Here is an 11809-nt window from a genome sequence, read left to right as displayed (position 1 = left end):
AGTAGGCCGAGAGGTGATTTGATTACAGTATATCAGTACCTTCACAGAGAGAATACAGGGTACTAACGGGCTTTTTAGTTCAGTTGAGAATGAACCAATGACTGGAAGCGGAAGCCAAACAAATTCAAACTAGAAAATAAGACAACTTTAACAGAAAGTGGTTAACCACTGGAACAAGTTTCCATGCAAAGTGGATTCTCCATTTCTTGCTACCTTCAAATGAAGAATGCATGACATTCTAGAAGAATGCTTTAGTCCAGCGGTTCTCAAACCATGGGTCAGAACCCCAAAAGTGGGTCACAACCCTGTTTTAATGGGGTCGCCAGTGCTGGCATTAACTTGCTGGGTTTGGGCTGAAGCCTGAGCCCCCACCACGCGGGGCTGAAATCCAAGGACTTCAGCCCTGGGCAGCGTGGCTCAGGCTTTGGCTTCAGCTCTGGCCCCCCCGTCCGGGGTGGCAGGGCTCAAGCTTAGACTCCGCCCTCGAGCTGGCTTAGGCTTCGCCACCCCACTCCCCTTTTGGGGTCATGTAGTAATTTTTGATGTCAAAAGGGGTGCAATGAAGTTTGAGACTCCCTGCTTTAGTCAAATACAATTTATTCACTCTGGGTAACTGACTGAATTGTGCGTGTACTTCATAACGGATTAGATTATCTAGCCAACCTCTACAAGAGTCGTTTCAGAGAGATCTCATGTTTTCTTTGCAGGAGCAAAATACTGATACCAAGGTCAAATTCTACCTTTGGATATGCATGTACATCTCCAGTTGAAGTCAGTGGCAGCAGCATGTACATATTAAGAGGGCTGAAGAGTTGTCTTACCGCAGTGAAGGGTTAAGTTTAAAATAAGCAAAAGCATTGGTATAAGGCAGGCTAAATTTAGAGTTGGTTTTGGGAATCCAACCACTATACTGTAAATGATTATCAGCTGTCAGATCTCGCTTACCACCATAGGACTTTGGAAATAAAATACTTCAGTGGTAGAATAAAGTTTCCACAACAAATGTCAAAAGCCAGTAGTATTGTAGTTCCATTTTATAGGATCCAGACCCAGACTATGCCACTCACTTTTACTAGAAGCCACTACTTGATGATTGACTTCTTAGTGGATGTCCCAAAGAGCACATCTGACATGCTCAGTAGCATGAACGTCAGAAGCAGTTGTCACACTCAACTGAGGAACAGACTAAAGAGGGACAGGATAGAAGGCACAAAAAATTGGCAATGGACCCTACATGATCAACAATAAGCACAATGAAAGAGACTGGATTGCAACATGCCCTAAAAGCAGCCACTGAGGGACACCTGCAGAACTGCTCCAAGACAGAATCCTGCCCCTGACCAGAAGCAGACAAGGAGGAGGAACATGGAAAGCAAAAGGTGACCTCTTAAGTGTGGAGGGATGTAAGATGTAATGAAAGAATTACTGTCATAACTCTATTTTGTTTATAAACGCCTTCATTCAATTGGTTTAATTCATTCTTTGCTTTGGAATTCTCCAAATCCCTCATCCCAACCTAGGAGATGGAGACAAAACCAATACATACAGTATTTATTTTTAGTCAGCCTGCACTCCACCAAAGAGTTCGTTTCTTAGGCTGGTAATGGTTAATAGCAATTAAATTTTTCTATTGTGTTCTGCAACATCATTTGTCACATAGCAAGTAGTTCACATGCCACTGAGGTGAATGGAGGGAAGAATTCAGAGTTTGGCTACTGCACTACACTGAAACATCTTTGCAATGGGGATACCATAGGTGTATCAGAAGAAAGAGAAAATAATGCTGGCGTGTGTTAACAGCCTATCCCATTGCATCTCCACATCTCTCAGATGATCGCATGCAGTTAATGAGCAGAAAGGCATGATAAATCCCAACTGTGAAATTGAAGAACTTTGGGACAAACAGCATTTGCTCATTCCACTTGCTGGACACTATCCCTTGTGGTCGACAGTCAAAACATTGACTTGGGACATATTTACTGCCATTAAGACACTATCCAGGCTGTGTTTGTGCCTGAAGTCAAGTTTTCAAGCATCTAGGGTGCTGAAAGAGGATTATGAAGCTCGGTTGTCATTACTTTCTCAGTGATTTTGCCTAAAATGGAAATTTGGAGCCAGTACAGCATTTAGAGGTTTTCTGCATCCATTGTTAGCTCTTTGAATGTCAGGGGACTACTACGTTTTTTGGAAAGGAAAGGAAAGGAAAGGTTGATGATTTGTTAGCTGTGGACATTCAGTTTCACCAGGGAAGGTGGCATGGATTCCACTTCCTGTTTGCTAGGAAACACTTCCTTCCAGAAATAGTCTAACTGCAGTGGTCCATGTTTTCTGATCAGCAACTGGTGGCTCAAGTGCTCCCAAGGCCTGCTAGATTTTCCATCTTGTGTAGTACAGACCCATCACCACTGACAGAATTGAGGCTTCTGGCTATGCAACAGTGCAAGATGCAGAAAAATAAGTTATACTGTAAACTCAAGAATGCTGCTCAAGAAGATTAAATTGTTCAGGTACAGAGTTAAGTCCCTCCATTGCACAGCTAATTACAGAAATGAAGTAAATGAGATGAATGGAGCTGTAATGTTCTTTACAGGCTTGGATCCAAGCGTTCAGACGTGCCGGGGCATTCATACTACCCCAGTAATACCAGAATATTCACGTTCAGAAGCAATTTTTGAAGCAAAGTAAGTTGCAGTGCTAAAAATAGGAATATGAATTTGTTTTTGCGGTAGGGAGGGATGGGAACCAAGACAAAATGCATTTCACAGACAGCCTCCTTGTTTAATTTCCTAATTCTGGACTATACACAGGCAGCCATTCTTAGCATGAGCACTTAAATGAGAGAGAAATACAGCATCATTAACACAATCCAAAATGTTCCTTCCTAATGGCAAAGAGTATTTACATGTTTGAGGGAGTTTTTAAGAATCTTTTTAAAGAACTAACGTCTCCTCCTAATACCAAAATAAGCAACATGCCACTGAAAGGTATTCAAACAAGAAACAGCTTATAACAATTTTTATTAGAAAAGTTATACATACAGCATCACCTATTTTCAAGAATATCAACCTTGAAAAGCAACAAAAAACAGACTAACAAAATGTGTAACAAGAAACTAATGACCTTTCTATAATTAAACACTCAAGTTATCTACAATGTCTTTTTACAAAGGGGAAAATCATGGTTTTACAGGCACATTATGTTGAAAATAAAGCTGCAGTAACTATTTTATACAATTAACTTTTTCAACAATTATTAAAACACGGTCATTATGTAGTCTCAAATTTTTAAAACATTCACATAATTTTACACTTGAGTATACACTGAAATTTCAGAGTCCCAAAAGAGAATCATTTCACAAAAGTGCCAACATTAAAACCAGAACTTTCAGTGTGAATAATTTTGCCCTAAAAAAGTTAAGACGTTTCCATAATCAACATATTCACATAATTTCTGATACTATCTGGTCCTAACAGTAAAGCTTTTATTCTTTATAGTAAAACCAATAGGACTTATTTTGCAAAGCTGTTAAAATGTTCTGAACAGAGGAGTGTGCATTATTGGAAAATAGATACTAAAACTATAAATATATCTGAAGAGCCATTAATACACTTTACACAGCAACATTTGCTTTAAGTGTAACTATGTCTGCTTGTACTATATATTTAGTTTGCTGTCCTTTCAGTACAGGTTGTGTCTTGATTTAATTCAATATTTTACAAATGCAATCTGTTCAACTTCTCTTAAGCTCATCTTCATAGGCCTGCTTAATGTCAGAAAATATACAATCCAGAAGTCTGTTCTTTAAAAAAGTTTGGGGTTTATGTACAGCTCTATCAAACCTAAAGCATATTGATATTTTAAGCTTTAAATGAAATTACTACAATTTTTATTTGCTGTCTATTAACAGTAGCTAGCCATCATCAGTAGTGGACTGCAATGAGGTGATAAATGAAAAGGAATGTTTTATCTAAGATGTTTTACACATGCTCTGTCCTCCTGCACAAGTAGGATCAGTTATAGGAAGTGCTTTCCATAGAAATCTGTTTTCCTTTAGCATCAAGGGCTACAAAATCCTACTGCAAAAATGACAAAGCAAAGTTCACATGCCGGGCACTACCATTCACATTGGCAGCTGCAAGAGACCCATGGTACCCAGGAAGAAAACAGACACAGAAATCTAGGGAAGGAAAAATTCATTACTATGAGAAGCAGACAGAACATACTAGAAAAGTTTGGCAAAGTTTTTAATCAGACAATAGGTTGGCCTTTCAGTTTACTTGTGTAGGTTAAAAATATCATCACTGAGTTAAGCTAATCCAATTATAGTAAGACATTTTCATTGTCACTCAACATTACATGCACCAATATTGCACACAACTGCTCTGAATAAAACAATCTTTATCTGGGTCCTTGAATTGCATGTCTTGTTTTTGCAGTTGGAACTCAAGCCATCCACCCCAGCAGTGTCACTAAAAATGAAAGTGGTAAATTTAAAATACAAGAACCAAAACCAAAAGAAAACCAAGGACTTTGTACAGACAATTAAAATCTAAATTTTCTTCAATGGTCTTGTGGGCCCTACACATGGGGCAATACATATGCACTAGTGAAATTAACACTAGCCATGATGTATCTAACCATTCAAATAATATGGAATCTGGGACCAGGTGTTGCAATGATGTCGCTGTACGGCTCTTCTTGTGTCAGCTCGATAGCTTGCTGCTTTTTGAGTACCAAGAAACTGTAGAATTTTGCTGCCGCTTGTTTTCTGTTTGTGTTTCTGCACAGCTCAAGCAAACTGATAGATTCTGCTCCAGTCTTAGCAAGAGCCCTCTGGAAAAAAAACACACACACACATAAAAGTTGGTTGATACCATAAATAAGCCCCCCAAAATTCTACATACCCAATTATGAAGAACACTGGTAAGTATAAAAATCAAGTATTTTGCAGGTGTGGGTTTGGAGCCAAGGCAGTCATCACTAATGGGTGCAGGATGTTTTAATCAACAGGGAGGGGCAACTGTATTCAGGATTTGAGGTTCCACTTAATGTCATCCACAGCTGCCGGGGCAGGTGACTATTACCTCTCCCCCAACTCAGGATACACTGGCTGTCAAAGTAATCCCCATTTGAGCAGGGAGCACACCTGTGACAGATACGCCACTAGTTCTCCCAGAAACAACTAGAGACAGATATAAACAATACACGTGAGATCAAGTAATTTCAATCCCTTGGTAGAATCCCAAACCACCTAAAGCCATATGCTTGCCTGTGATTGGGTAAGTATTTTGGAGAAGATACATATTACAGTAATCAAGTAAAGGACAAGATTTCCAGAAATGACTAGAGATTATGGGTGCCTGTATTTTTGAATGCTCAATTTGAGATTTTTTTTTTTAAAGGGGGCTTAATTTTCCAACGGTGGGTACTTTTGAAAAATCAGATGTTAGGATATAGATATTCAGGCCTGTCTGTAAAGGACTATACTCTAAGAATTTAGGTGTATTCTTACCACTTAGCTAGTTATAGAGGTATAAAAGAAAGAATCAAAATCACTGTCTGCCGGTGTAAGGGCCTTCTCTTACTGTGACAGTCTGAAGCCCTGTTCTTAGGCTATGGCCTCTGGCTAAGCAGCAGAGGCAGCCTTAAGCTGGGAAGCGAATGGTCACATCTTTACATTCCAAACTAGTCTCATTGAAATAAGGTACTATTGCACTGTTAGGAATACAATCCTGTCCTGATAATGCCTATCATCTCCAGAGAAAGGGAAGTACCTAGAAAATGTAAAAGGAAACTTAGTTTGATAGCATCCTGTCTGGCAAGAACTCACTTATCAATAGACACAGCTGGGAAACACTTATGTCTTTATAGATGTAGTTGTGAAATCCTCATTTCTGTGTTGTTCTATCACTGTAGTCCCCATTTCCCTATTGTTTGTCTGTAAAATCTCTGTCTGGTTCTGTGATTGTTTCTGTCTGCTGTATAATTAATTTTGCTGGGTGTAAACTAATTAAGGTGGTGGGATATAACTGGAATCATGTTTTGCTAAGGGGGGAAATGGGAACAGGAATGGGGGTGGGGAAATTGGAATCATGTTTTTCTAAGGGGGGGAATGGGAACAGGGACACAGGTAAGGCTCTGTGGTGTCAGAGCTGGGAAGGGGGACACTAAGGAAGGAAACTGGAATCATGCTTGCTGGAAGTTCACCCCAATAAACATCGAATTGTTTGCACCTTTGGACTTCAGGTATTGTTGCTCTCCGTTCATGCGAGAAGCACCAGGGAAGTAAGTGGGTGAAGGAATAAGCCCCTAACATCAGACACCTTTTAGGTGAGAACATCCCAAATCACTCCTTTTTTCAAAATTGCTAGGGTTCTGGAGAATTGAGATTCTCCTAGCCAACAATGCTTTTGTAATGACAGACCAAAGTGACAGCTTCTAGCTGAACATAAATTACAGTCAGTAGATGTACGTGTAGAGAACGGTCTGTCTTACAAAGTCTATTGGTTGGGAAAAGATCCATGGATAGTCAAACCAAAACAAAATATCCACAAAGGGGTTTGCAGGAGTTTAAATTAATTTTATTCCTTCAGTTAAACTTATTCAACTTATAACAGATAAGGCCTAAGGTGGAACTCTGGCATTGTATTCAGAAAGAAGTTGGGATGCTTCTGAGCACCAGCTTCATCTGTGAAGAATTTAGTCAGGACAGATCACTGACGTTCAATTTGCAGAATGAGAAATCAGTGATTTCAACTACAACTTCCATGTATGAAGTGAGCTCATATGTTCAATGTGACACTAAAAGGAGCTTTTATCAGCAGCTAAAGCCACATTACTATTGCACAGGACGGACGGACGGACGGACAAGCAGGCTTTTAAATGGGGTATTATAAATGCTCCAATCCCCTCTCCCTAAACCAGATATTCAAAAAGTGGGTTATCTTCAGTGTCTGTAGAAATTAAAGAGCTGTCACATGAATTGAGGGAAAAAGGAATCCAGATTGACAGGTCAAGGAGATGAAGTAGTGTGTGTAGGGGGCCTTTTTTGCACCAGATCACAACAATTTTCTGCTCAAATTTGTGCACTTTTATGCCCAAATGCAAACTAGTGCTCATGTCAAAAGCAGCTGGGGTTCAGACAACTGATCAGAAAAAATATTTCTTCAAGAATTATGCCTACAAAGAGATGGCTTCTAGACTGAGATGTAGCAAGGTGATTGGATTCCTGGAATTCAGTTCAAACTTATCTGCTGACCTCCCCCAACAATGTTGGGGATCCTATTTATTTCAAGCAGGACTGAGAATGTATGCTTCTCATGAATTTGCTCAGAGAGATTTTGCTATGAGAAAGTAGCAAAGTCATATGTGAATTTCTTCCATAGCTTTTAAGAGACTCTTCAGCAGAGTCTTTTCATGGTGCCTTGTATGCAACCAGTATTTTGTTGTTCACAGACAGGAACAGAACTCTTATGTCCTACTCAACATCAATCTGATCCATGTGCTCCAGATTCAGCTAGAACTCATACAAATTAACTGTCAGCTATATAACAACATCTGGAGATATGGCTTTATCCTACATTTGTAGGGTTTCCTGAGACAGCAAGAATGATTTTGTTGGTCTGCAAACTGATCTAGTATACAGTGACTTGACTCTCTGAATTAAGACCAACTTCAGGGATACAAGTTCTTCGAAAGGTTCCCTCAGACAGTTGCTCAAGCTCCTGCCTTGATAATGGTGGGAAGTACAGCTGTTTCTAGTATATATGATTGGAAAGACCATTCACACCCAATGCTGAGCTGTGTTCATATGGTTCTTGGCCAATTTTACTGAGTACTGCTTCTCTTTGTGGAAGTGGTCAAGAGTGGTTCCATAACTTGAGATATTTGCTAATGAAGGTTAGGAGTTCCAAATGCAGTCTGCAGGCAGCTGAAAGAACTGGAGGTGCCTAGGTTCCATTGCAGGAGCTGGTGAGGTGCCTAGATTTCATTGCAGGAGCTGGTATGTGTTACTGGGAAACAATTAGGAATTTGAGTTTTTGGAGTTCCTGCCTTTGCTGCAAGCCGAAGTACAGACCCAAAGGTAGGACCTGTCATCAGTGTTCTACAAGTATCTGGCTCAACTGTCCCTCTATTGCACAATGTATGAATACACAGGTTTACTTTAGAGAGCGCTTTCAATGATTTACCTAATCACAACCTACACTTTTTCCATGCTCATTTCAAAATCAAACCTTTAAAGTATCAGTCAAGTATGTGGTGTCCACTGTCAGCCTAGCTTTTAGTTGACCTCTTCATTGGTCAAAACACGCTAAACTGGTTTAAGAAGTAACTGTAAAGACAAGTGCTATATGTACCTGAAGGCCATGAAGCATCTGCTGAGTTCTCTTATTCCATCTTCTTTCTTCTTGATCCTGATCACCCCCGGTACCATCTTCTTCCTGCAACCAACAATAAATTCATACTTAAAAAACACTTGTAGGCTTAGGTTAATATTCACACACTTAAATTGTGAAATGAAATCTATGCTTCTAGATCTGTTTTCAGCACTCTTCTCCTCAAGCCAATCAAGAATTAGCTGGAAGGTCAAGATGGCCTGACTTACAAGGGATGAAGAAGAATGGCAACAAAAAGGAAACTGGATATCCTGGTGGGACTAAAAGTAATTGACAAAAGGCTACTTGCCTGTCCTTATAATTGTATGTTAAAGGTATGTTTACACAGCAATTAAAACACTTGAGGCAGACCTGTGTCCAGTGATGTGGGCTTTGGCTGCAGAACTGTCATGCAGACGTTCGGATTCTTCGAGTCCCATGAAACAGGCACAGAAAAGTGATTTGCTCAAAGCTACAGAGGAAATCTGTGGCACCGAGACTAGAACTTATGTCTTTCAATGCCCATTCCTGCACTTCATCTACAAGAGCATCCTCCCTCTCCTTATGGAGAGTAAACTCAACTTTTAAAGGAAATGCTCTACATTCCAAAAAGAAGCACTTGCTGAAACACTGAAAATACTAGGTAAGATTGCAAGCCAAATCTCATCTCATCTGCTTCAGTAATCTTCAAATATTTAATTTCCTTTTGCGTCAATTAATACTGTTCAAAGCAGGATGAAAACTAATTTACAGGTTGATTTGTGGCTTTCCTACTGTCCCACCATCACTGTGTTTAAGCAAAAAAAGCCACTGCCAACTGGCAAACTCAGGAATTGCAAGCTTAAGGAGACATCCTTATTTCCAGAACTCTGATGTGATAGTTGTGGGTTTTGAAAACTATGTTTTGGTGCCTGTCTGATCCTTTGCATGGTACCGCACTAAGTTATATGTACATTATTCCTTTGTGTATGCACATGGCTTTTTACATGACCACAGTGCTACGTACACACCATTGTCAGTTTAAAATCTAAACTTCAAAGTATCTTCACCTAGGCCATTCATGCCTTATTTTTTAAAATCCGTATTACGTTAACACTCAAGAGGCCACATCAAGATCAGGGCTCCTTTTCAACACATAAGAAGTTACAATCTTTGTTCCAAAGAATCACAGTTTAAATGAATTTAATTGGTCACTTATACTCTGTTTACTTTTAAATTTCTCTCAGCTTGTGCAATGGAAATCATTTAAGTCAGCTTCATGATCATAATTCTGTAATGTTTATGTTTCAAACTCAACAGAACGCTTAAAGTTCTAGAGAAAAATTTTAGATTTGTGAAAACATTTAATTTGATCTTAAACTTTTTTCATAAAACTTGTTTTTTACAAAATTGATCAACATTTAAAATCTGATAACAGTTCAAAATGTAACATGTATAGCTGTTAACTGTATGTTAAGTATGGTCAATACCTCTCCAATCAGTTGAGCAGCTCATCAAGTCAAGCATGCAATCAGGAGTGTTCTCCATATCTCAAAGTTCTACCCTTTATCTCTCTCACTCCCCAAGTAACCAGAAAATGCTTCCTTAGCTGAAACACTTAGTTTAAGGGATGTCACAAGTAAAGAGATGGCAGTAAAAATATATCTTCAGGAACCCCACTGAGTCCTTCCTGTGTCAAATCTATAGACTGATCCTTAAGAACTCATGCCTACCTCTTCCTCTTCTTCCTCTTCCTTCTCTTTTTCCTTCTCCTTCTCTTTTTCTGGCAAAAGTTCCAGCTCTGGTATTAGTTGGCAGATATTTTGAGGCTCTTCTGGAGGCATTTCTACAGGTGGCATTTCCAACTGTTGTAATGGCTGAGGCTTTGAGAACACACGAGACATTAATGTTACATGGGAGTTAACTTGAAGATTGCAGCTACTGGAACTTTTAGGTCTGAACATCTTAAATATACAATTTGGCATCTTTATAATCCCACAAAATTGAATTTAATCCAAGTTTCTAATTTTCAAGGCACTTGCTACAAATAATCTGTGTTCTTTGCAAAGAAATACAACATATTTATTTCCCTTAGATTCCATTAAACCTAGAAATTCTAATAAAATATTAGTAACACAAGTCTGTTTCCCAAGAAGTTGGTTTAGGACATCACCCTGGGAAATGATCTTATTATAGAGTAATATGATGTACTTTGGGTGAGACATAGCTTTAAGACCTCCAGATAGCCAGACGTATTGCTGTATAAACCCCATTACCAACTGATTGGGGAAATGACTCTTCAATGCATTAAAAACCACGGTGGCATCCTCTGTGGGACAAGAGTGAGGACACTGGAATGAAGGTACTAGCTAATATTTTCAGAAGTGACTTACAAATAGGATACTGAAGACACCATTCCCCACAGATCGTGGAGAACTGGAAATACACTGCTTGCTAAACACTGAAGCAGAGGTACCCAAGTGGCTAACTATTCCTCATTTTATAAATGAAGGGTGAAGACAGGTAACTGAGGTTTTTCTTGCCAAAACAGACAGTCAACAAGCAATTCTTTACACCAAGATAGACAGGACCACAAGCAATACTATAACTGTGTGTTGCATTGAATTATATCTTGGTGAAACTCGCGTTAAATTACATCATATATTGAGTGGTTATAGAAGCAACTCTCATTGTAAGAGGTAGTCCAAACATGTTAACAAATACATTGGGACTCTCTTTCCTTTAAATGTAAGGGCTTAGCATAGCACTGCTTTTCCCTTATAGACCTTTTTACCATGACCTTACTGTGTGGGGGCTGGTTTTATTTTTACTCAAATTCTGTAGGACACTGTCCCACCTTGATATGATTCTGCGGGGTGGGGAGAATTACTTTCAGGATTTGTAGCAGAGACTAATACCACTTCCTTCCCACCACAGAATGTTATCTGTTTCTAGATAAGGGATGCTCTAGGCTTTCTTTGCAGAGCATATAGTCACCACTCCTGTGTAACTCACATCTTCACTGTAATCTTACTCACAGGTAATACAGGCTCTGGTTCCACTTGCTGAGCCTTGCGCTTTACGCCTGTTTGAGGTGGTGGGGGTGGCATGACAGATTCATCCAAATTGGTTCTGCTGCCTTCCATCATTGATTCCTGTAGACGGCTTGGCTCTTCCAAGATAGGTTCATCTATATTTTGTAATATTCAATATATTTTATAAATAGGTATTTTGATTTCATTGTATATAAAGTAGTTTATAAATCATGTCACTTTTTAAACTCACATCAATCAACTCACAGCACCTCCAGAGTTTACAACAGTTAGGTCCCTATTTTCACACTCACACAGTTTCTGCACGGATTTAATTAAATTGATGCAAAAGTCAATTTAGTTAAATCAGTGCACGTGTGTGCGCAGATCAGCCCTTAGTGCCCATTTAATCCACTGAACACA

At 39.3% G+C, this 11809-nt stretch overlaps 1 protein-coding gene across 1 annotated transcript in view; it reads right to left on the bottom strand.

Annotated features, from left to right (window-relative positions):
* Positions 1-3072: 3072 nt before the first annotated feature.
* RAD21 (RAD21 cohesin complex component) overlaps positions 3073-11809 on the bottom strand; it is a 32416-nt gene continuing 23679 nt past the window's right edge. The window contains exons 11-14 of the mRNA XM_074943922.1: positions 11393-11544; positions 10088-10237; positions 8358-8441; positions 3073-4833 (exon numbers count right to left, since the gene is read on the bottom strand). Of these exons, the coding sequence (XP_074800023.1) occupies positions 4642-4833; positions 8358-8441; positions 10088-10237; positions 11393-11544 (578 nt within the window). The 3' untranslated portion in view covers positions 3073-4641. The remainder of the gene's footprint in view (positions 4834-8357; positions 8442-10087; positions 10238-11392; positions 11545-11809) is intronic.

This window comes from Natator depressus, chromosome 2 (genome assembly GCF_965152275.1).
Source record: "Natator depressus isolate rNatDep1 chromosome 2, rNatDep2.hap1, whole genome shotgun sequence".
Lineage (NCBI taxonomy): Eukaryota > Metazoa > Chordata > Testudines > Cheloniidae > Natator > Natator depressus.
Note: the sequence above shows the minus strand (reverse complement) of the source record. Positions and strands in the feature narration are given on the sequence as shown.